The 26,656-nt window shown below is 38.0% G+C and overlaps 1 protein-coding gene across 1 annotated transcript in view; it reads left to right on the top strand.

Annotated features, from left to right (window-relative positions):
* The window catches only part of SWAP70 (switching B cell complex subunit SWAP70), a 63,043-nt gene that overhangs the window by 22,509 nt on the left and 13,878 nt on the right, over positions 1 to 26,656 (top strand). The window contains exons 2-6 of the mRNA XM_080817716.1: positions 1,915 to 2,055; positions 11,596 to 11,769; positions 22,571 to 22,798; positions 25,079 to 25,225; positions 26,379 to 26,487. Of these exons, the coding sequence (XP_080673842.1) occupies positions 1,915 to 2,055; positions 11,596 to 11,769; positions 22,571 to 22,798; positions 25,079 to 25,225; positions 26,379 to 26,487 (799 nt within the window). The remainder of the gene's footprint in view (positions 1 to 1,914; positions 2,056 to 11,595; positions 11,770 to 22,570; positions 22,799 to 25,078; positions 25,226 to 26,378; positions 26,488 to 26,656) is intronic.

Here is a 26,656-nt window from a genome sequence, read left to right as displayed (position 1 = left end):
CTAAACATAATCTTAAGCATATTGCTTTTTTCACTTAACTTATCTTAGAGATCTTTTCCTATCACTAGATAGTGAGCTTCCTTATTGTTCTTAATGTTTGATGAATGCATCATAATTTAACCAGTGGTTGGGAATTTTTGCTTGACGTCTCAAATGATTTCAGATTTGAATGACCTTTGAGCCTTATCTGAGAAAATCACTCCTTATTTCTCTAGACTCCTATTTCTATGGTGCTTTACAGGTTTTAAGCGCTTTATGTACTTGAAGTTGATCCTCACAAAACCTCTTTGGAAGTAGGTAATTTACTCCATAAGTTTTACTAGGTAAATAGAGAAAGGAAATATCTATTTAGGTTTCTGCTGACTGTGGTGCAAGATTCTTCAGCAAAAGCTCTACCGTGCTCTTTTCATGTGCTCTACTATTGGCAAATAGAGATTTTGCTTGAGAAACACAGCCTGCTTTGTAGGGGCTGATAAAAGTCTTCATTACTTCATTTATAACCATTTGTGAATTTACTTCCTTTACTTTACTTACTTCCTTAAAACCAGCAGAGCATGTTGAAAAGGATCTCCAGATAAAGGAAGCTTTGAGAAACAAAACAAATATAGAGAGAAGATATGCAAATATTCTTTTTATAGGTTACTTTTTTTAATCTTAAAAAATCTTAACTGAAACGTGTATGCAGAAAAAAGTGACTTGCTTAATGGCATTGAGATGAATTTGGTTCTTCAAGTGATTAAATGTGTAGGGCTGAGAAAAGTAGGTAGTATTTTAATCTGGGATTTAACATTTGGTAAGATTCTCTGTTAAAGTACAGCCAGAGCTCTATAATTGACCTGTTCAGAATGCACAAATGAAAATGGGAGGGATTTAAGTTTTACTGTAAAATTTTTATTTAATGCAAAATGAGGTTAGTACTCAGAGAGCCCAAACTGCTACTTGAACTTCTTGAGTATTAATTATGAGCTCAGGTTGTGCCAAAACCACTAATGCTTTATATATGGAATGCAAATTTTCTACAAAAGACTTTCAACCATTTTGGTGACTTCTGAGATATTTTTGCAATAAATTTTCTCCTATTTCTTCTAAACCAGGCCCTTGGTTTCTTTTCTCTTTTTATATTTATGGTTTTTTATACTCATGCTGAAAACAGTCTAGTATCCTAGGATTTTAGAGATATTTGGACACTTAGAGATTGCTAAATAATGTTTGGTACCTTTGTATATTAACTTGGCCCTTTGTGTTGTATCAAGTGAGAGAACACTGGAGCCCAGAAAGGTATGATTGGCCCTGGTCAGTCACTTTGTCCAGAACCCTTGGCTGCCGCCGCCTGGTTCCATGTTCTTTCCCATACTGCTCTGACTGACACTGCTCTACCTGGGGAATTTAATTTTGAAAACATTCTTTTGGCCCTTCCCAAGCCTTTTTTCTTTCTAATGTGGGCCAAGTAATAAAAAACTCTAAGGAATATTATAGTCACGGATATGTAAACATTTTTCTTTTTAGTAGAGTTGACACACAGTGTCTAGTAGTTTCAGGTGTACAGCGTCATGATTCAACTTCTCTATACTTGATGCTGTGCCCACCACAAGCCTAGCTCCATCTGTCACCGCCCAGCACTGTCACAGTCTCATTGACTGCATTCCCATTGCTGTTCTCTTTATTCCTGTGTAGAGTCACAGATCTGGCGTGGAGCCAGCTCATTGTAGGCACGTAAAAGAGACTTTTTGAAGTGAGCCAGAACTGGGGAGGGAATGAGGTAACAACCAAGTGAGGAGCAGGCAGCCCAGCATTTGTTAGCTAATTTCTCCATCTTTCTCTCCCTAGGGCAGGGAGCAGCCAGTAGTGTTCAGACAGTGAAGCTGCCGTGTGTTGGTTTGTGGATGCCTTTAAATGACTTTCTTTCCCCCTTAGGTCCTTTCCCATAATCTGTGCACGGTGCTGAAGGTTCCACATGACCCTGTTGCCCTTGAAGAGCACTTCCGGGATGACGATGAGGGGCCTGTTTCCAATCAGGGCTACATGCCATATTTAAACAAGTTCATTCTGGAAAAGGTAAGCTTCTGATGTCTTCTTGCTTTCAGAGTGGTTTGATTTGTGCATTTCAAGTGGGCCCCAGAGCCCCTTGCTGGTGAGTTCACTAAGGAGTTCAGGTGTGAGGCATCAGGAGGATAAGTCAGTCAGAAACAAAAGAAAGAATGGGAGACTGACATTTCCTATTTCTTCCTCTTCACTGTCTTCTTAAAGTTGGTTTGGTATTTTACAACTTGGCTCATTTCTTGAAATTAAGAACTGTATTTTTTATTAGTCTGTAATGTCTTCTTAGAGTGCTTTCCCCCCTCTCCTTTTTAAATTCTGGTTCCACATGTATTGGCAATGATTGTTAAAGCATGGGTGTGTTAGGGTAAAATGTGAATGTCAAAGGTGATATTAATTATCTTTACTAAATAGCTATTGTACAGCAAAGTTTTCATCATAGACTTTTCCGGGTACCACTCAGATGCTCCCTCTGGGGTATATAATGAGTAAAGATGCTGCAAAAACCTATTACGTGTTTGGAAGCCAAATATAACCTATTGGCATTGCTGCCATGTTCAGTTTCTCTTCTGGTTTGGATAATTAAAAATTGACAGAAGAAGGTGTTGAATTTCGTATACTTCTATTTCTATTTAGAAGAAAATAAACTGATAGCACCTTCAAATAATTAAAAAAAAAAATCGGTGTGGGGCGCCTGGGTGGCTCAGAGGGTTAAAGCCTCTCCCTTCGGCTCAGGTCATGATCCCGGGGTCCTGGGATCAAGCCCCGCATCGGGCTCTCTGCTCCACGAGGAGCCTGCTTCCTCCTCTCTCTCTGCCTGCCTCTCTGTCTACTTGTGATCTCTGTCTGTCAAATTAAAAAAAACAAAAAACAACAACTTTAAAAAAAATCGGTGATTAAAAATTATGAAAGTTTGCGTATGCTTATTAAATAGGCAGTTAATACAAAAATATATGAAATAAAAAGTGAATGTCTCTTTACTCTTTCTAGTCTCACTCTCCAGGAGTAACCACTCTTAAGAGTTTGGTGAATATCTTTGCCAATCTTTTTAAATATATACATGTAAATATCCCCGTACATAATACATAGTGTTTTGTTTCCATAGGGCTAAGATCATGCTATACATAAACTTCTTCAAATGGTTTTTTTTTTTTAAGATTTTATTTATTTGACACAGAGAGAGAGATCACAAGTAAGCAGAGAGGCAGGCAGAGAGAGAGGGGGAAGCAGGCTCCCCACCAAGCAGAGAGCCCGATGTGGGGCTCGATCCCAGGACCCTGAGATCATGACCTGAGCCAAAGGCAGAGGCTTTAACCTACTGAGCCACCCAGGTGCCCCTCAAATGGTTTTTTTTTTTTAACTGAATGATATATTAGTGTCATTTTTCCATATTGTCTATACTTTGTTTAGGTATGAAATTAATTATATATTCACATGAATGGCTGGGAAATCCCTGCTTTGGCTATTTATAACACCAAGCATGAAATTTCTGGATATATCTTAAAAATGCCTTTCAAAAAGTGACAGTGATAATACTTTTAAATTAAAAAGAAAATAGGGGCACCTGGGTGGCTCAGTGGGTTAAGCCTCTGCCTTCGGCTCAGGTCATGGTCTCAGGGTCCTGGGATCGAGCCCCACATCGGGCTCTCTGCTCAGCGGGGAGCCTGCTTCCTCCCCCCTCTCTCTCTGTGCCTGCCTCTCTGCCTACTTGTGACCTCTGTCTGTCAAATAAATGAATAAAATTGTTAAAAAAAAAAAAAGAAAGAAAATACATTTAGGGACACCTGGCTGGCTAAGTCAGAGGAGCATGTGACTCTTGATCTTGAGATTGTGGGTATGAGCCCCATGTTGGGTGTAGAGATGACTTAAATAAATAAACTTAAAAAAAACATTTGAAAACTCTATTTTCCCATAACCTAAATACCACAACTATTTATGTATTTTTTTCTATGGTTTCTTTGGATTTTTTATTGCTGTATTTGTATACATTTTTTATATTAAATATCTTTTTATAATAGTAAAGTACAGTAATTAAAATTTATGATAATAAGTTAGTAGTTTGGAAAATGTCAAGATGTTTGTGAGAGTTCTTTTTAAAAGTCTCATGTTTTAGTGTGCCTGGGTGGCTCAGACGGTTGAGTGTCTACCTTCAGCTCAGATCATGATCCCAGGGGCCTGGGATTGAGCCCTGTGTTGGGCTCCCTGCTGAACAGGGAGCCTGCTTCTCCCTCTCTCTCTGCCTGCCACTCCCCTGCTTGTGCTCTCTCTCTCTGTCAAATAAATAAATAAAATTTTAAAATATAAAAAATCACATATTTTTCAGAAATTTTATTGCAAAGGTTGTCAAGATTACAATGTGTTCATTTATGTAGTATTCTTTGTACCTGTGTCTGTTATTCCGTATCAGCCTCTCAATACAATTTTCTTTCTTCTTTTTTTTTTTAAGATTTTATTTATTTGACAGAGAGAGAGATCGCAAGTAGGCAGAGAGGCAGGCAGAGAGAGAGGGGAAAGCAAGGTCCCGCTGAGCAGAGAGTCCAATATGGGGCTCGATCCCAGGACCCTGAGATCATGACCTGAGTGGAAGGCAGAGGCTTAAGCCACTGAGCCACGCAGGCACCCCGCAATACAATTTTCTGCTCTTTATTTGTGTTTGTTTTATGTGTACATGTGTTTTAAGTATTCCCTGTAGAGATGATAACATTGCTTTGATCATGCCTAATAATTAGGAAAATAAGAGAAATCTACCATAATGAAATACAAGATTTAATAAGGCTCACAGAAGCCACAAATTATGTGATTCCACTTATATGAAATGCCTAAAATAGGCAAACAAATAGAGATAAAAAGTAGATTAGTGGTTGCCAGAGGTTGAGGGGAGGTTGGAATGGTGAGTAACTACCAATGGGCTTGGGGTTTCTTTTTAGAATGATGAAAATGTTCTAGAATTAGATAGTGATGGTAGTTGCAAAACTTTGTGAATATATTAAAAACTATTGAATTGTACACTTTAAAATGCAAATTTTATGGTATGTGAATTATGTTTCAATAAAAAAAATGTCTAGGGTTGCCTGCGTGGCTCAATCAGTTGAGTGTCTGCCTTTGGCTCCGGTCATGATCTGGGAGTCCTGGGAATGAGCCCTGCAGGAGGCTCCCTGGTCTGCGGGAAGTCTGCTTCTCCCTCTCCCTCTGCTCTACCCACTGCCTGTGAACTTTCTCTCTCTCTCTCTCTCTCTCTGAAGTAAATAAATAAATAAATCATTAGAAATGTTTTAAATCAGATTATATGGAAACTGATTTGTGAGGTCTCAAAATTTCATAGTATGATGCTGTACTATTTTCTGGAGCTTTTCCTGGGTGCTGTTCTGTTCATTGATGAGGTAGTTCATTTGTATTCTGTAGTTGTATTATAAGTAAATATGTCTTAAATTCCACAAATATTTGATGCCCTGCTGTGTGAGTGTGTTTAATCTTAAAAATTAAAGATAGTCAGTGGCACCTGGGTAGCTCAGTTGGTTAAGCGTCCCAACTCTTGATTTTGGCTCAGGTCGTGATCTCAGGGTTGCGAGATTGAGCTTTACCTTGGGGTCTGCACTGGGTGCAGAGCTTGCTCAAGATTCTCTCCCTCCCTCTCCTTCCCCTCTCTACCCTCCCCCCAAATTAAAAAACAATCAGCAGAATTGTGTCTGTTATTAAAATATAGAATGTACTGGGAAATATTCAGAAATCTGAAAATTGCCTTTTCAGTGCTAGAATTTGTGTGGGGTGGGCCAGTGGATAGAAGAACATGGTTTCATGTCTCAAAGTGTGGTACCCTAATACTGTATTTTGTTCTCCTTGGTGTAACTTTCATTAAATACCTTGAATTTTAAGCTTTAAAATGTTTTTTTTCCTTTAGTATTTAGGTGTTTTAAAGTTTTGTAATTGGGGGAGCAAATATAGCAGTATTTAAAAAGTTCAAAATTAGCTACTAAGTTCAAAATAAGCTACTAAGGGAGAAAAACTTACTCAAAATGAATGAGGATATGATGAAACAGTAAGTTCTTGTTTATTATTGCTTAGCCACCTGGAGTGGAATTTTGCCAGTCCTTCAATCCAAATAAAGCAGCCAAGGTTTCCATGGTGTGGGTTTAAATTGAAAAAGATTAGTGCCTTGTTTTGAAACTTGGTTGAAAAAGTGCCAGTAGTGACTGGAGAATGTTAACATAAAGTTTAGAGATTTTAATTGGTTATGCAAAAGAAATAGAAAATAATGATTAAATTTGCAAGATGTGATACACATATCTGTGTGTGTCATACATATACATAAACATATACATAAACATATATATACGCATATCACACACTATCTCATTTGATCCTCATGTTATTCCTGTAATGCATAACTGGAATTCTTACTCCCATTTAACTCAGGAGGAAACCAAACACAAGGTTGCCTAACTAATAAGGGTTAGAGAGATTTTAAACCTAAGCCATTTAATTTCTAGATCAATGTTCTTTTAACTGTACTGTTGAGGGATTAATTACTTCCTTTAAGAATTATTGTTTTTCCAATTATGGGGTATATAGGGGAAGGGGGAGAGGCTTAACAGCTATTCTGACAAATCTCAAACTCTGTCAGCCTCTAGTTCTCTTAGGTTTTTTTCTCAAAAGTTTTAACATGAGTCTTTTCTCTTAATTAGTATCTGGTGTTCTTTAGTGTTCATTCTCATCACGTTTTTCCCAGGTGGTTTTAGAGGTTTTTTGCCTTTGCCTAGGTTAATTATTCTGAAGGGTCTGGGACTGAGAGATAAATTATGTTGAAATTCACTTTCTAAAAACGAATTTTTCCAATTGATTTCTGTATTTGCTTTCAGAGATAATCATATTCCTGTTGTTCTTCATGATGATAGGATTTATTTTCAGCTTTCCTGAGACATCAAATTATTAATATGCCTGTGTTCTTATATCAAATATTTTGCCTTCCCTGAGTGTTAACTTTTATTTTTTTGCTTTTTTGTTAAATCTCTTCTTTAGTAAAGGATGGGACTCTGTGAACATTTAGGAAGAATGTTTTTGTGAGCCTCCCCTCTCTTTTTTTGCAAAGAGACATTATACCTGGATTATCTGACAGTAAATAATTGAAGAAAGCAATATATTTGTTACCTTTTTACTACTGAGCCCCAGTAGATTACATCAAAAGGTAATTCTGCTTCAGCATATTTATGTGGCAGTCTAATTCTCTTATGAGATTTAATTACCTGTTAGGCTTTTGGGTCTGAATCATTTTCGGTTCTTTTTCCTGATTCCACATGTTAAGGGTTGTTCTGAGCTATTTATGACTAAAACCAATAGTAATCTGTTAGCAAGATGCCTAGTCTCATTGGGGAATTTGCTGCTTTCCTAGAAGAAACCTTTTCTTTTTTGCTTTCAGCTTTTTGGAAACATACATACACATGGAAGAAAAGCAAAAAGAAACGTTTTGGTTCAATATAATGTCCTTTCTCTAAAGGCTAGTAGCCTCTGCATTCTGCTTCCTAGGCTGACATACCAAATACTTGCTGTTCATGTCAGTTCTAGTTCTTCCATAAAATGAGGTTTCAGATTTCTGTTGCTTGAATCCATATATCATCAGCAATCAAAATATCTTCAAATGGGTGCCTAACAACTGTCATTTAGTAGGAAGTCCTACTGCTCTCAACTACCCAAAACCATGTTTTTGTACAGTTCTTTTTATTTATTAGCCTGTGTTATTTTTTCTTTCATTGTTGCTTAAGAGTTATGTAGTATTATTTTGGCATAATGACCAGGTCAGATTCTATATTTTCATGACATTTGTGAAGTTATACAGTACTAAGGACTTTTTTTTTTTTAACTTTAATTTTTTGAGAGGGGGAGAGCATGTGTTTGAGGTGGGGAGTTGGTTGGAGAGGGACAGAGAGAGAGAGGGAGGGAGAGAATCTTAAACAGGCTCCATGCCCAGCACAGAGCCAGATGGGTGAGGCCTGATCTCATGACGCTGAGATCATGACCTGAGCGGAAGTCATGAGTTGGACATTTAATTGACTGAGCCACCCAGGTGGTGCCCAGCACTAAAAATTTCTGGTGAAAAAAGAGGTTAAAATGCTGAAAATTGTGGATGACTTTATGCCACTGAGTACTGTGGCCAGCAATATAAGAGTGATATGGTTTAAAGAAATACTGTTTTTTAAAATAAAAGCCTTATTTAAAGTGTATAATTCAGAGGCTCTTGGTATAACCATTCTTTTTTAAGATTTTATTTATTTGTCAGAGAGAGAGAGCGCGCACAAACGGGGAGCGGCAGGCAGAGGGGGAGAAGCAGGCTTCCCGCCAAGCAATGAGTCTGATGTGGGACTTGATTCCAGGATGCTGGGATCATGACCTGAGCCAAACGCAGACGTTTCACTGACTGAGCCACTCAGGCATCCTAGGGACTTTAAAACAAAAAACATTTATTTGTGTGTTTTAGGGAGAAAGCACGAGTGTGAGCAGGGGGAGGGAGAGAGGTAGACAGGTAGACTCCTGCTGAGTGGGGAGCTTGATATGGCTCAATCCCAGGATCCTGAGATCATGGCCTGAGCTGAAGCCAAGAGTCTGATGCTTAACATACTGAGCCACCCAGTGTAGTGTAGTGTAGTCACCTCTTTTGTGCAGACATCACCATAGTCAATTTTAGAACATATTTTTTACCTTCCTTCAAAAAAACTGTATCCATTAGGACTCACTCTCTCCTTCCCCACACTCCTAAGAAACCACTAATCTATTTTCTATTTCTATAGATTTGCCTATTCTGGACTCATAAATATGAGGCCTTTTGTGTCTGCCTTCTTTCATTTGGCATGTCTTCAAAATTCATCTACATTGTAGCATGTAATGGTACCTCATTCTTTTTGATGGCTGAATATTTCATTAATTTTTAAAAAAGATCTATTTATTTTAGAGAGAGTACATGAGGGGTGAGGAGGGGCAGAAGAGATAGAGAGAGAGTCTTAAGCCAACTTGGTTGGTGTGATGTTTCTGCCATACCTTTGCTCATGCCATTTCCTTTTCTGTCTTTTGTAATACTCTCCCTTGCACTCTTCATATACTTCAAGGTCTGCCTCAAATACCTTCTGCAAAGTAGTAATCAGGGCAGCTGATGACCTGTTCTCATTCTCTGCTCTAAACCCTTCAATTGGGGGTTTCTTATTGTCTTTTTCTTAAAATTACAAAGCTGTTTCTGATTTGGTTTGTTTGCTTTTCTAGCCATAAGTCTAGCCACTCCCCCTCAGGAACCCTATAATTCATCAGATAATACACGTAGAATCACTTCTTGTTCTTCAGGGTAAGGCTACATGCTTTTGTATACATGTGATTTCCCCAAAGTGTTTTTTTAGGGGTGCAGGTGGATAGAGTTGATGGTGGTGGCCTGTGAAACGAGTCCTGTAGAGATGTCTTCTATCGCATAGAGGTCCTCCATCTACTGAGTTCTGTAAGCACTTTAGCATAGCGGAAAGATACAGAATTTGAGCTTTGATTTAAGCTCTAGTTTTTATATTTACCAGCCATGTGAACTTGGTATTCAGTTTTTCTGAACTTTTGTTTCCTCAGATTTACAAGCCATGTGAACTTGGTAAAAGTACTCAATTTTTCTTAACCTCTATCTCCTGATATGTAAAATAGAGGCAATATTTGGCCTTACATGGCTACTATAAAGTTTAAGTCAGAAACTGCATATAAAATGCCAAACATACACACTAAAAGTCTTCATAAATTGTGTTAAAAAAAAAAGAAAAGAAAAAGAAGCTGCAGCAGCATCTACCGCTTTCCCTTCGTGGGATCAATTGTGTACGATTGGGGTGTGGGAAATGGTGCCAGAATGAGACAGGGTACTGAAAACAGAGCACAAAGGATATCTTCATACTCCTGGGGAACTGATGTGCCCACCACAAATTCTAGGTAGAGATCAAGAGAAATTTCTCACTGCTGTCAGTTAGTGACTTCTTCCTTATGATACACATAGCACTTTGTTTCTCTCTTTCCAAAAAGAAATGCTTTGTTCATATTGTCCTGCCACCCATTCTGCCTTCTCTAGTACATTTTCCTTATTGTCCCAGAACATGGATTTTGAAATGCAGGTTGTAAGGGGCACTTGGGTGGCTCAGTCAGTTAAGTGTCTGATTCTTGATTTCAGTTCAGGTCCTGATCGGGTCCTGGGATTGAGATACAGCACAACTTCTTTATCCATTCATCTATCGATGAACACTTAGGTTGTTTCCATGTCTTAGCTATTGTAAATAATGCTGCTAGGAACATGGGGATGCAGATATTTTTTTGAGTTAGCATTTTTGTTACCTTTGAATACATTCCCAGAAGTGGAATTGCTGGATCATATGGCATTTTTAAAAAAATTATTTTGAGGATCCTCCATTCTGTTTTCCATAGTGACTATAAACTGTTTGATATTTAATGATCCTTTAGGACTCTACTCTGTTGTCATGTCACTTTTTCTGCAAATCTTACCCCAGTTCTTAAGATTAGATTAGTTTCTCAGCATTCCCACAGAACCCTCTGATTACCTCTATTATAGTACTTACCACACTGTATTGTAATTGTCTTGACATTACTTGGAGACATGGGCTAGTATTATATTAAGTATCTTTGCATTATCCCTAGCAGATAATAATTACTATCTAAATCTTATCTGTTGAATGAGTGAAAAACTATTGCATTATACATGGTATTATATTAGAATTTGTCTGCTGCATATTTATTTTCCCTAATAAACTGAATATTTTATGAGCAGAGACCAGTTCTTAATCTTTACATCCTTAATTTGTAGCATAGTACTTGGCTCATGGTAGATGCTGAGGGAGTATTGAATGCATGATTGAATGACTGTATGGCAGGGCTGTCATTTTAGAATTTAAATTAAAGCTTCCCTTCCTGGGGCGCCTGGGTGGCTCAGTGGGTTAAAGCCTCTGCCTTCGGCTCAGGTCATGATCCCAGGGTCCTGGGATCGAGCCCCGCATCGGGCTCTCTGCTCGGCGGGGAGCCTGCTTCCTCCTCTCTCTCTCTCTGCCTGCCTCTCTGCCTACTTGTGGTCTCTGTCTGTCAAATAAATAAGTAAATAAATCTTAAAAAAAAAAAAAAAAGCTTCCCTTCCCCCCAAAAAGAAAATGTCTTCTTTGACTGTACAGGTAGAGATGAGATATTTGCATGTGGCTCATACTGAGTAATTGACATTCTCCACTCCTCTGTACCAGGGTTGGTAGTTTTATTTAGAAGAGAATGTGTACATGCGAAAAAATAGCTATTCAACAAGCTAATATTTTATGTGCCAAGTGAGTGATTTGGACAGGTAGATGTTACTTTACTGTCCCGCTAAATGTAACATTCTTAATTGGGCTTTTGAAAGTGTGGGACATAAGCAAGTACTTAGAAAATGCTTATTGGTTAATTGGATTGGTTAAAATGGAAACCTGTATCTGTTCTACTTGGCTTATATCCTGCATATTTTGGAATATTTCCTCACTCATTGGAATTTTTTCACTGAAATTTTAACTCATTCTTTTTTAGGTCCAAGACAACTTTGACAAGATTGAATTCAATAGGATGTGTTGGACCCTCTGTGTCAAAAAGAACCTCACCAAGAGTCCCCTGCTCATTACAGAAGAAGATGCATTTAAAATATGGGTCATTTTCAACTTTTTATCTGAGGACAAGTATCCATTAATTATTGTGCCAGAAGAGGTAAGTTGTGGCTCTGGGAAATTCTTAATGTGGTCATCATAGCACTTAATAGATCTAGCATGGAAGTATTGTACTAATTCAGTGTAGATATAGAGGAGATCCGGGACTAGTGTTTTTGGATCAGGGGCAAAACAGCCTGAGTCCAAAAAAGTCCAAAACTCAGTGATTTGGGGTCATGTCATACCCCTGGAGATTTGCAGACAGGGTGGGACTTTTCCTCTCTAAATTGCTGTAATTATAGATGACTCCATCTTCATATCCAGAGTCTTTATTCAGTACAAGTTACAACATAATTTTCTGTCTACTTACATATTGGCAAAACCAGTATGGCGTTTTAGGAGAGCAGGGCAAAATTGGCTGAGTGATGCTATATGGAAAGCATAGACTCCAGTGTTATTCTCAAGGCTGTTTCGTGTGAGGAAATACTATTCTCATTTCAAAGTCCAGAATGGTGACTTTTTATGTGCTTTCCAAAGTAAATGAAAAAGGGCATTTGCTTATTCTGTTTTGACTTACTTTCCCTGAGCTTCCAAAGTTAAAAAAAAGACAGGAGGAGGGTTTCTGTGCTATCTTACTGCCTTAAAAAATTACATATATAATGCATGCTTATTATAGTAGTAAGTATAGAAAAGACTAATTCACAAAATTACAATCAGCTATAGTGCTCCCCTTAAAAGAAATCTGTCATTCCTTAACTTTTGACAAATTATTTCACCTCTTGAGTTTTAATTTACTCACCTATAAAATAGGGCTCATCACAGTGTTTAAGGGTTAGGAGGTTCTGCATTTAAAGGACTTAGCTCAGTACCTGGCATGTAAGATATACTCAGTAAATGTGTCAGCTGCTGGGACTACTGTTGTTGCATGTTTGCACTTTAGGCTGCTTATTTCCTTAGGGCAAATTTCCAGCAGTGGAATTCTGACTTCTAAAAAACACACTTTCAAGGTATTTGCTGAACAGGCATTATTGCCTGTCAGAAAGGCTATACCGATTTATACACCCAACCAGCAGTGATTGAGGGGGCCTGTTGTTACCCATCCTGTCAATACAGAGTCTGTGATTTCTGTGATTTATATTCATGTTAGGAAAATCTGTTTAAAAGTTCATACTGCAGTACTTTATTTAAAGTCAGCAAGCATTTGTTGACTGCCAACAATAAGCAAGGTGCCAAGAGGAATGCAGAGTGAAAAAGATTACTTCCTGCCTTCAAGAAATTTGTAGTCTGCTCAAGGAAAAATATAAGTCAAGTGTAATTCAAAGCAAAATAGGCTACCTGTTATAAGAGAGGTGCAAAGGTCATGCAAATACAGAGAAGGGAAAGATTTATTCCAGCGTGGGGAAGTAAGGAAGGAAAGCTTTGTAAGAGGCAATGTAATCGAATAGGCAAAAGTAGAGTCTTAAAACTTTTTTCCATAAAGGACCAGACAATAAGTATTTGAGGCTTTGTGCCCTTTGGGGCCATACTGTCTCTGTTGCAGCTACTTAAATCTGCTGTTATGGTAAGAAAGCAGCCGTAGACCATATGTTGCTGTGCTTTAGTAACACGGACTTTGAAATGTGAATTTGTGAATTTTACATAATATTCATGGATCATGAAACATTATTATTTTTTTTTTCCCCTCCCAACCACTTGAAAATGCAGAAACTGTTCTTAGGTCTTGGATGTATACAGACATGCCCTGAACCAGTTTTGGCTGATGGACTAGAGTTGATCTGTGGCTGTCATTTGCTGTTCCCTGGTTAAGGGCAGGGGTCTGCAGTCAGATTTCCTGGATGTGAATTGTAGCTCTATCACTGTTCACTAGCCATGTGACTTTGGGTGATATACATTGTTTGTTTTTGCTGTAATTTCAGCTATAAAATAGGGTTAATGCTAGTATCTGTCTCCTACTGGTCTTGTGAAGATTGGACAAGGAGAATGCCTGGCCTTTGGAAAGTGGTCATTAAATGTTTGCTTTTATGTTTATGGGAAAAGTAGCGCTTGTGCTGGGCCTTAAAAGATAGGAAGAATTTTGACTCATGGAGAAGAATTCTGGGTGGAAGAAACAGGGGGCAGGGTCATGTGAGTCAGGAAAGCAAAGGGCATGTTTTGAGGTGAGTGAGGTATTCCACTTGTCTGAAGAGCTAGTCAGGAAGCTTACTTAGAAACAGCTGGACGGTCTGAGTGATGCCAGAAAGGATGTTGGGTAGCTCACAGAGTGGTCATGATGGCTGAGAAACCAGGTTTGAATGCTATTAGTCTGGATCAATACTTGTCACCCCAGTGAGGAATCACAAGGAAAATGCTGCTGCCTCCAGAGGGTGGGGACTCTACTTGTGCTGTGGGACAGCTCTGGCCCTGCACACTTGGTGTGGCCCAGGACTCCAGTCTTCCTGCAGTTGTTCTTGCTACCAGAGAGAATTCTCTGTGCCCACTTTCCAGTTCAGTCGGGATAACACATCTGATTGGTATGGCCTGTGTCAGGTACCATGAGGTAGCTGCAAAGCAGGCCTGTAAAGGATCCATTTGGATTTTTAGCTTCTATATTGGGTGGTAGGGAATTGCCTAGACATAAGAAGGGGATTAGATGCAAGGCAGTCAAAAAGAATGATACATGCCCTTTCTAACTGGAACATGAGGCTATGAAGAGGAGTCGTACTAGATGAGGCTAGGAAGAGTTCTAACTTTATCCTGTAGGCAGTGGGGAACTCTGAGCCACTGATGATTTTTAAACAAGAGAGTGACGAGTAAATAAATGAAATACGGAGAGAAAGGAGATGGGAAGTTGAGAGAAGGTAACTGGTATTTGAGGACTGAAGTATAGTAATGTCAGTGGGAGTGGAAAGGTCAGATGGGAGAGATCCGGAGGTGACAGCACGAAGTTCATAGTGCCTGGCTGTGTAGGACTATGGATAACTTTCAGGCCTTGACAATCAGAAGGCAATATAGTGTGGTTATTTAAAGCATGATCTTTGAGGGGCGCCTGGGTGGCTCAGTGGGTTAAAGCCTCTGCCTTCAGCTCAGGTCATGATCCCAGGGTCCTGGGATCCAGCCCACATCAGGCTCTCTACTCAGCAGGAAGCCTGCTTCCTCCTCTCTCTCTGCCTGCTTCTCTGCCTACTTGTGATCTCTGGCTGTCCAAAAAAAAAAAAAAAAAAAAAAAATCTTTAAAAAAAAAAAAAGCATGATCTTTGAAATCAGATTGCCTGGTTTAAATCCCAATTCTACCGCTTTTTAACTATGTGACCTTGAAGAGATTACTTAAGCTCTTTGGGTTTCCCCATCTGTAAAATGGGGAAAGCTATTCCATTTATTGGACTCTTGTGAGGACTAAAATATTTGATGATGTAAAGCATTTAGCATAGTGTCTAGCCCCATGATAAGTGCTCACTAAATTGTGTGTGTGTGTGTGTGTGTGTGCGTGTGTATGAATGAATGACTGGATTATGAATAAGTTGGGGATATGGTGTCTGATGATGGTTTGGGTATATTGGTATTTTAGGTGGAACGTATTTGTGGAGCTGTCCTGTATTCAACTGGAAGTGGACTTCTAGGGCTTGTGAGAGTCCTGGACTTTAGACAGAGATTGGGAAGCCATGGAAGTAGATTAGATCAGGGAAGAAGAAACTGTTGTGGGAGAAGCGAGGGTTGAGGACAGAACTTTGGGACTGTTATCTGTAGCGGGAAGAGGAAGTAGATTTGATACAGGAAGCTGAATTGAATAGTCTATATAAGGTGGGAGGAGAACTGGAAGAGTGTTGAGTCATGGATGCCAAAGAAAGAAAAAGTTCTAAGAAGCAGGAAAGTAGTTACTGGCATTAGATGTTACAGAAAAATTAGAGGGTGATGAGTAAGAAATTGCCTTTGGATTTACTAATTAGGTGGTCATTGGTAATCAGGTAGAACACAGTTTTACTGTAGTGGTGGGAACAGTTTCTTAGTGTTAGTAACAATAATGATGTAATAGTGCATGTATAGTAAAGGAGATGTAGGGAATAAAATGTGCTATAGAGTCTTGCACACCAAAATTGTCTAGCTTAATACAGAGACATATAGAAGGGAATGGAATATTGATAGGTGTTGAAAAAGATGTACTGATGGCATTTTAAAAATCTAGCTGTTGCTTGAAAGAATTGTGCTAATAAAACTTCCAGTATTGCCTTTTAAGACATTTTTGTAGTTACTCTGTGTTCTAAATTTATTTGTGTTTTCTTTGGCACTGGAGGTGGTGTGGGTCTCTTTATCTTTGTGGGCTGATAGTAACGTCTTTGCTCCTTTTCCTTTTGTCTTTTCTTTTCTTATTTTTACCAGATGCTATCTAGTATTTATTTATAGAAAATATTTTTTATTTGTTTAAATTAGATTTATATATTATTTTATTCATTTAGGGAAAAAACCAAGCTGTTAGAATGTTTAGATTTTTTTTTCCCCCCTGGTCCTCTTTCTAAACAAATTAATCTCAGTTGAAAAGGGAATAACCGGGGCACCTGGGTGGCTCAGTGGGTTAAGCCTCTGCCTTCGGCTCAGGTCATGATCTCAGGGTCCTGAGATCGAGTCCCGCATCGGGCTCTCTGCTCAGCGGGGAGCCTGCTTCCCCCTCTCTCTCTCCCTGCTGCTCTGCCTACTTCTGATCTCTCTCTGTCAAATAAAATCTTAAAAAAAAAAAAAAAAAAAGAAGAGGGAATAACCTCTCTTTGACTTGTTTAGAATAGGCAGGCAGCATACCTTGTCAGTGATACTATTTGGACTTACTCTGTTTTGACATCCTTAACTCTCTCAGCATTTCTGCCTAGATGTAGAATTTCTCTGTGGCCTGGAGTACTTGTGTGGGGAAAGAAGAAATCTCTCATTGGGAGAGGTTTATGTGGAATTGCTTTGTCTGGTTGCTGAACCAGCCTCCTGAAGTTTAAAATACAGCTTTGTATTTATTAAGCTCTTAGCACATCACTTGTCCTTGGATCAAGCACTGTAAACTCAAGGTCACACTATTTTATGGAAAATACTGAGTCATAATATTTCTTAAGGTGGCCATTGTCTGGGGACGTCTGGGTGGCTCGGTTAGTTAAAACATCTGCCTTCGGCTGGGGTCATGATCCCAGGGTGGTGGGATCGAGTCCCACATCAGGCTCCTTGCTGAGTGGGGAGTCTGGTTCTCCTGCCTACCGCTCCCCTGCTTGTGCATGCTTGCGCCCTCTCTCTCTCTCTCTGACAGATAAATAAATTAAAAAGGTGGCTATTGTCTGTTACATTTTGCTTCCTTACTAAATACTTTAGTAACATTTTTAAAAAAACATGCTTTGAACTAGTTTTAGACTAGTTAATAAATTTATTAATTTTAATTAATAAAAATTAAAAATTATTAGATTTTATTACATTAATAAAATCTAATGTAAAGACAGGCATTTTTTTAAAGCTTTTTTTTTTTAAGATTTTATTTATTTATTTGTCAGAGAGAGAGAGAGAGAGAGAGAGAGTGAGTGAGCACTGGCAGCCAGAGGCAGAGGGAGAAGCAGGCTCCCTGCTGAGCAAGGAGCCCGATGTGGGACTCGATCCCAGGACACTGGGATCATGACCTGAGCCGAAGGCAGCTGCTTAACCAACTGAGCCACCCAGGCGTCCCAAGACAGGTATATTTTAAAAACAAAATTTGGAATATAATGTCTTAATTTGTTACGAGTGTATATATGAATTTAATTTGTAATCTTACCAACAGTTTTTAGGCTTTATACATTTAGGTGATTTTTATGTTTCTAGTCATTCATCTGTCATAATGATTATTTGTATTTTGTTTAAGTCTAGAATTTTATTTTAAAGATTTTATTTATTTATTTGACAGAGAGAGATCACAAATAGGCAGAGAGGCAGGCAGAGAGAGAGGGAAGCAGGCTCCCCACCGAGCAGAGAGCCCAATGCGGGGCTCGATCCCAGGACGCTGAGACCATGACCTGAGCCCGAAGGCAGAGGCCCCAACCCACTGAGCCACCCAGGCACCCCAAGTCTAGAATGTTTTTAACTAAGATTTTATTCTCTAGCTTCGATTAATGCTATAAAAGATATAAATAACAGTGGTAGTTATATGAATGACATAAGTTGTATAAATGTTTGCTTTTGACTGTTTCCCATCACCTAGAAAGTAGTGTTAAAATAGTCAAAAATATTAAATATGTATATATTTATATATATTAAAAATATATAAAATAGTCAAAATATTAAATAAATATTTAAGTGAGTTAATCATGTAGAAGTCAAGATACAGTATGTTCCTGTTTAAGATGGTTCTGTAATTTTTGTCAAATGATATTCCTGGAAATGTGTGTCAGTAGTTTTTTCATTAGTATTCATTTTCCGCAGAGCCAAGAACAAAACAGGATGTGTCTGTTATGGGCTTATTTGGAAGAATTGTCTTGATGCAATTAAATATCAAACCTAAAATAGTTTTTAGAGACCCTTAGTGAAATAAAACCTGAATTGTTGTTAAGCCAATGGAGTCCATTTTTAATGATGACAGGGAAAGAACTTTTAACAAAATAATTTTTGGAGCCAAAGGCCTCAAAAATCACATGCAGCCTGAAAGTTTATTCTTTGTTATTTTTGGTGAAACTTGCTTGGAAGGAGGAAGTAAGCTGCTTCCTGAAACTGAATGAGCTCTTAGAATTGATGCAGGCCACTTGAGACTAACACGGTGGCACATGATTTATTATTTAGTATAATTGAGTAGTTGAGAATGGTAATGTTTGTCTCCCTGGCCCAATATAATGAATTAAGAGGTCCTTCAATTATTTGCTAATGATAAGTATGTGATTGTGTTGAAAGTCAGCAGGAAATGAATCTAAATAATTTGCCTGGGACAGTCCAGGCAGTTGCTCAGTGCTGATGACAAACTCAGAAGTCTTTGGGAATGCACCTTCAGAAAGGTTCAGGAGGAACCTGGGAGGCTGCCTCTAGAGCTGAGTTTGCTACTAACAGGCATTCTGAGTTACTAACATTATAAAAGACCATTCCATATACAAGAGGAACTGAAGCTTGGAGTGGGAGGGACTTGGGTGTATTCACAGTGGTATGTGAGAAAAAGCTGAGGCTGTTTCCTGACTGTAGTATGAATGGTCATTCGGATGTACCATTTTTTTTGTCATGCGTGTACACGTGACCATATGCATGTAATGTACTTTCTGTTGGCTTTACTACTAAAACTTGTGATCAGACAGCCTGGGCCCTTCTTTGTGCTGCGTTAGGGAGACTGAACTTCTGTGCATGTTAACGCCTCTAAGATATTTTACTTTGGGCATTTTTTTATCTTAATGTCCTTTTTGACTTTTTCTCTCGTCTCTCTTTAATCTTTTCTTGTCGATAGTCTTTCTTCCTTTTCTTTTCTGCCCCATTCTCTCCTCCTCTCTTCTTTCTCTGTCTTGTTGACCATTTTTTTTCTCTCTCTCCTTCACTGACTATCTCTGTTACTACTTCTTCTTTTTTTTAAAAGATTTTATTTTTAAGAAATCTCTACGCCCAACATGGAGCTTGAACTAAAAACCCCAAGATCAAGAGTTGCATGCTCTACCATCTGTGCCGGCCAGGTGCAAATGCACTTTTTTTTTTTTTTTTTAAAGTAAGCTTTACTCAATGTGGGTCTTGAACTCACGACCTGAAATCAGGAGTTATATGCTCTATGGACTGAGATAGCCGGCCCCGGTCTCCCATCCCTATACTTCTATTTAAAAGTCAAGAAAGTAATAACATCTGATAAGCTTAATAGTACATGATCTGTTTCCAATAAGAGAAAGGAAAGATCTAAGTGTGTTTTTTCTCCAACAAGTAAACATTGTTGATTGCCTACCATATGTTAGATTTAGAAAAGAAGATCATTTCCACACTAGAGGACTTATTTATAGTATTCTATCAAATTAAATCCATAGAACTCTTGATATTTTTGACTCTGTGATATTTTGTGGATGTACATTTCTTTGCAAGCACATTTTTCCTATTGTTGGCATTCTTTCTCTGCTAAAATACATTATTTCACAGACATCATTACAACCAAATTAGCGGAAGTGCAAAGGAAAGAAAGAAAAATTAACTCACAATCTTATCTGTAACAAATTAGACTTACTGTTTCTGTGTTTTCCTCTAGTATTTGTCAAAATATTTGTGTACTCTTTATGCAGTGGAAATTATAAGTAAATTTAATTTCACATTCTTCTTTATGTTATTTCATAAATGCTTTCTAAAATGCAATTTTGTTTTGTTTTGTTTTGTTTTTTAAAAGATATTATTTATTTATTTGTCAGAGAGAGAGCACAAGCAGGCAGAGTGGCAGGCAGAGGCAGAGGGAGAAGCAGGCTCACCTCTGAGCAAGGAGCCTGATGTGGGTCTTGATCCCAGGACCCTGGGATCATGACCTGAGCCGAAGGCAGCCGCTTAACTGATTGAGCCACCCAGGTGTCCCCTAAAATGTAATTTTAAATGTTTGAATAATACACCACTCACTCAGTGCAAAAGGAAGTAACGTTGATGGGGTACATACTGTGTCAGACACTATACAAAATAATTTGTACTTGTCTCATTTTATCCCCATAGTAGTTCTTTATGATAAGTGTTACTATGTCCATTTCATAGATGAAAAAATTGAGGCTTAGCTTAGTTTATTTTAGTTTAATAAACATTAATTGAGCTCTACCACATTCTAGGTATGATGCTGATTCCTGGAGATTCAAAGATGGGTGGGGCATGGTCCCTTGTATAAGGAATTCAGAAAATGGTAAGGAAGAAAATGAGTAAAGAAATGATTTCAGTATAGTATGCTAAGTTCAGTGACATAGAAGACCACCTGACCTGGATTAGGGTTGGTCAGAGCAGTTTTGCTAGAGCAGTGCTTCTCCAACATCAGTGTGCATGGGGAAGTACCTGGGGTTCTTGTTATAACGCAGATTTTGATTTTTGCGTCTTTGGTAGGGTCCAAGATTCTTCATTTCTAACAGGCTTCTAAGTGGTGCTGTTGCTCTTGTTCCACATACCTCACTTTAAGTAGGAATATCCTACATGATATAGATTTTGAACAAATACCAGTTAGCTGGATATAGAAATGAGGAGAGGTATTCAAAACAGAGAGGACAGCATGGGGAAAGGCGTAGAAGCATAAAAAAGTGTGTTAAGTTGGTAAACTCTTTATAATCTATGGCAGATGTTGGCAAACTATGGCTCATTGCCAAATCTAGCCCATAGCCTATTTTTGTATAGCCCATGTGCTAAGAATAGCTTTTACATTTTTAAAGTGTAAAAAAAAAAAACAACCAACCAAAACAAAGAGTAAATTATAATAGAGATTGCACAAAGCCTAAAACATTTATTACCTAACCCTTTGCAGAATAAGCTTGAGACCTCTGATCTGTGTATGGTGAAGTGTAAAGTCTGCAGTGGGCATGGGGGAAGACATGTTGGAGACAGATAGTAAACCGGGGTGGGGCTGGGAGGGTCGTGCTCACCAAGGGATGCAGAAGAGCTTGGCCTTCATCTTTGAGGTGACACAGAGCCAAGACAGGATTTAAAGAGGGAGGTGACAGGCTCAGCTTGTGTTTTAGAAGACTCTCTCTAACAGTATAGGTGCAAGGGAGCAATGCTGGAGTCAAGGATACCAATTGGGAGGCTGAACCAAGGCAGATGGAGTAGGAAGGGATGGATTTGAGAACTGCTGGGACAACGTTTTTCTTTTTATGCTTGTCTTTTTTTTTTTTTTTAATTTTATGGGACGTTTTTCATTCTCTTTTGACTGTAATCCATAGGAAGACAAGTGTTTTATTTCATGACCCAGCACACATAGACACACCACAAAGCCAAACTTATCACAAAACATTTATCTTTATTATAGGTGAACTCAAATATTTTCATCCCATTAAGGAAAATGGTGGTTATTACCTAATACGTCGATTTTATATTGGGTTATAATGCACAGTTTGAAAAACACTAATCTAGAGAAGTAAAAGCAGTAGGTTATTATCACAGATTTTTGGTATAAAAGGAGTAGGGAACAAGGATTGGCATGGATGAGTGGCGGTGTTCCCAGCTGAAATCAATAATAGAAGGGGAAGCCATTTGGAAGGTAGAAGTGATTCATTCGTTTATTCTTGGACCTGTTGAATTCAAGAGCACTGTAGGAAACCTAGGCTTTCCAGAAGATAAGATATCAATTTTTCATTCAGTGAGTATTACTGCCTCACTCTTTTATTCATCTGCTGCTATTTCAGTAACAATATTTTCTACTGTATTTCTACACAAAGGTATGCGTTTCAGGATTTCATAAGCTTTTCCAACCTGGGCTAGAAGTTCAGCTGTTGTTGCCGACATTGTCAACGCTATAATGGGAGGGAGCATTATAACTTTCAAATAATTGGTTATGTGGAAAATTTGTAAATTGAGGACTAACTTGTACATTCTACTTTGAAATGCTTATTTAATTTAGTACTTGCATATTAGTTCAGTAAAATCAATATTCTGGTATATTGAAATACTCATCCAACAGAGAGTAATAAAATCACATCAGTTAGTTTGTGTATGGTACTGTATGTATGCAGTTTGCATACTGATACACTGTACTTTTAGAGGGTTATCAGTTTTTGAAACCTTTACTTGTTCTATAAGGTTAGTATAAGACCAGTGTATCCATACCTTTCCCCATGTTAATATCATGATTATTTAAAGATATGCTTTTGTAACTGGAAAAAAACATTTCCTAAGTTGACCATATCAGTATAAGTAACATGGGCATATATCTAAGTTTAAAAGTTTTTTTTTAACTAGGAATTAATACTTTTATATTTTTCTTTGTACAGATTGAATATCTGCTTAAGAAACTTACAGAAGCTATGGGAGGAGGTTGGCAGCAAGAACAATTTGAACATTATAAAATCAACTTTGATGACAGTAAAGATGGCCTTTCTGTGTGGGAACTGATTGAGCTTATTGGAAATGGACAGTTCAGCAAAGGCATGGATCGGCAGACAGTGTCCATGGCGATTAATGAAGTCTTTAATGAGCTTATATTAGATGTGTTGAAACAGGTAAGAGTCCTGTCTCCTCACCTTTAGAATGTATGTTTGAAATAAGATATTTTCATCGAGTACAAGTCATTTATACTTTTACACTGATTAGAACAGGAATAAAGTTTCTTATTTTCCTAGTCTTGTATAAGGCTTTAATTTAAAAAAATTACTGGTACAATTTTAAAGTACACTTAAGCATTAGGAAATTACTATTTTGAAAGGACTGGTTAAGTGAACACATTTCTAACTATTTTTGAAGTACTTTAATGTTATGTGTGCAGCCATATTTGTTGATCTGAAAGATCCTTATGGCATATTGTTCAGAGAAAAAAAAACAGGTTGTTGAATAGGAAGTATCTTGCAACCCCTTGGATGGTCACCAAAATGTTAAAAGTGATCTGGATTGTGGGGTTTCTGTAAATTTTATTTTCTTCTTTATTCCTTCCTTGTTATTGAACTTACTACTTTATATGAGTCTATACATGAATGTATGTATATGATTATATATATATATATTTTTTAAAGATTTTATTTATTTATTTGATAGAGATCACAAGTAGGCAGAGAGGCAGGCGGGGGGCGTGGAGCAGGCTCCCTGCTGAGCAGAGAGCCCGATGCGGGGCTCGATCCCAGGATCCTGAGATCATGACCTGAGCCGAAGGCAGAGGGTTAACACAATGAGCCACCCAGGCGCCCCTGATTGCATATTTTATAAAATTGGAAAAATACCCTTATTTTGGGGAGAAAATACCTTTATATAGCAAAATTGCATTTATTTTATAGATTATGACCTGCATAGCATCTGATACACATATGGGAAGCTTAGTGTTAAATAGAATTTATATAATTATATATATTTTTAGTGGCTCTTTCAGATTTCTTAATTATTATACTGAATAATAACTCCAAGTTGGGATTTCTTTACCTTGGTCTTTATTTATTCAGCAGGTGATATTGTTGTCTTTGCTCTTTTTCCCTAATTGATTCCCATCAATAAACATTAATTGAGGTTTCATTTGTCTAGGTTTTTAGTGCTAAAAAGAAGTGTGAGACATGGTCTCTGTCCAAAGAGTTCTAGGCCCACCAGGATGGCAGGATAAATCAGACTACAGGTGAATTTCAGTATGAGATAGCTTTTACTTAAATGTCCAAGGATTAGGAAACTGAACAAGTATATGACTAGAACTTGGCATAATAAATGATACAGCAAGGTAATAAATATTTAATGATAATGTATAGTGTACTATAGGCCATCAGCCCTTGTACATTTAATACTTAAATGTTAGCTATTCTTGGGGCTCCTGAGTGGCTCAGTCAGTTAAGTGTTTCGCTCTTGGTTTTGGCTCAGGTCATGATCTTGAGGTGGTGAGATTGAGACTTACACTAGGCTCTGTGCTCCGTGGGAGTCTGCTTGGGATTCTCTCTCCCTCTGCTCGCCCCCTTGAGCACATGAGTACTCTCTCAAATAAATAAATAAATAAATCTTTAAAAAAAGAAAAAAAGGTCAACTATTCTCAAACAACCCTGAAGGGCTTGGCCTGTAATAATGTGTCGCTTTGTTTAAGTAAAAATATGAATTACGCACCTTCGTGACAGCTATCTGGGAGGGAAGTATAGGCCTAGATGAAGTCTAAGTGTAGAAGCTACATTTAGAAGCCAGAATCCTAACTGCTCGTTCCTTTTCTGTTCATCTGGAGCAGAGTTCTTCCTCCAGAATAGTGAGAGAGGGAGGTCGGTAGAAGGCTAGGTTGGTGCCTTTGATTGAAAGATATATTTGGCCAAGTTTACCCTTTTCATTGATTGAGATTTTAATTTACTGAGAATCACTATAAAAAAGTTTATATATAATTTTTTATTATCCAGGGGCACCTGGATGGCTTAGTTAGTTAAGCATCCAACTCTTGATTTTGGCTCAGATCATGATCTCAGGGTCATGAGATTGAGCCCCATGTCAGGCTCCATGGTGGGTATGGAGCCTGCTTAAGATTATCTCTCCCTGTCTTTAAAAAAAAGAATTAAAAACATCACAATGCTTTTAGCACCAGGAGTTCTAAGGCTATGTATATAGCACTGGGGGATGGAGAGTGGGGCAGACTGTTGTCTCTGCATGTCCAGAATTCTGTGTAAACTTCCATATGCATGTATTTGACTGGATTTAGTGCCCCCGGCCTTCATAGATCCTTGGTGGGTTCAGATCCACAAAGGTCAAGAACCACTGATACTCCTGTATTTGAAGAAGAGATATTGGCTCTAATAGATAAAAGGCCAGGCATTTATACCAGATTTAATCTTTCATAGGGTTACATGATGAAAAAAGGCCATAAACGGAAAAACTGGACTGAACGCTGGTTTGTACTAAAACCCAACATAATTTCTTATTATGTGAGTGAGGATCTGAAAGATAAGAAAGGAGACATTCTCTTGGATGAAAACTGTTGTGTGGAGGTAAGAGTCTCTTGTTACCTCTTTCTGATGCTGCCCCCTGCTGCTGAAGTCTTTTATCTTGCTTCTAGATTTTAGAACCTTAAAATAATCTTAAAATTAGTACTTAGAAAATAGTATAGGCATACAGTTGCAGATTTTCTGAACCAAAACCAAAGATAACCTGAAAAAAGTTTTTTGTAACGTGAATTTATTTTTTGTCTCGTGAATAAAGTATAGAGATTAAGTCAGATTTATTTGAACATTTAAGGAAACATTTATTGAATAAAATGAAGTTATAAAAAAGAAAACACAAAAATATTCAGTAAGACAGTGTTTGAAATCATGAATATATGAGGAAATCTGGGCTATTTTGAGTACAGTAAATAAAATTAAAGAAAATACAAGCATTATCTTTGAATATTTTAGGTGACTTTCAGTCAGAACACCTTATTCATTGCTGTTAATTCTGTAAAGAAGTGAAGTCTTCACGAAACATAAATTTTGAGTTTTTAATGTATATCTGAACTATCATCACATCTGTATTTGATGAAGAACATTTAAATTACCTAAAATCTTGCTCATAAATGACAGTGTATTTTGATGGATGAAATAGTGTAGCTATATTAATGCCCCAGGGTGTACACTGTCCACGAAGTAGTCTTCTTAGAGTTGGCTAAACATGGAGACTCACAAGATTTACCATAGGCCATACCAGTCTACTTACGGTCATAGGACAGGAGCTACAGCTTACTCTTAATAACGGCCCAAGTGCAAAGAGAGTGGATCTGCATCAGGCGGACATGGGAATCACTCTGGCTTAGTAGTCTAGTAGTGCACTGGGTCAGTACCTGTTGTAACAACGTGAATATACCTTCCAGGGTTCCTGTAAGGGGTGTGCTCACATACAAGAGTCCCTGTCCTCAGGAAAGCCAAAGCATGGTGTCCCCATCAGTTGTTGCGTGGTTCTCACAGTCCAGATGAAGTATCCTAATCAGGGGTCATTGTTACCATAGGTAATGTTGCCTTGAGAGTAGCATTTTGTAAGTCAGAAATATGCTCTTACAGACATTTTTCATTGACTTTGAATTTCAGCCGGATTTGTATAAACAATTGAGATTGAACTTAAATGCTTAAAAATAAAATTTTAAAAAACTGATTTTGCTTTCTGTGTTAGTCCTTGCCTGACAAAGATGGGAAGAAATGTCTTTTTCTCATAAAATGTTTTGATAAGACCTTTGAAATCAGTGCCTCAGATAAGAAGAAGAAACAGGAGTGGATTCAGGGTAAGACAGTTTTTATTATTTGTCATGATATAACTTGAGAGCTCTGACTTTGTATTTTAATCTCATTAAAGATGCTAAAGGCATTGTTCTCTCATTGTTGTCTTTTCTGCCTGCAGCATAGTAGCTGAAAGAAAAACAAATTGAGAAGAGTTCCTAAAGTTTTCATCAG

Source organism: Martes martes (assembly GCF_963455335.1).
Source record: "Martes martes genome assembly, chromosome: 10".
NCBI classification, from domain to species: Eukaryota; Metazoa; Chordata; class Mammalia; order Carnivora; family Mustelidae; genus Martes; species Martes martes.
Note: the sequence above shows the minus strand (reverse complement) of the source record. Positions and strands in the feature narration are given on the sequence as shown.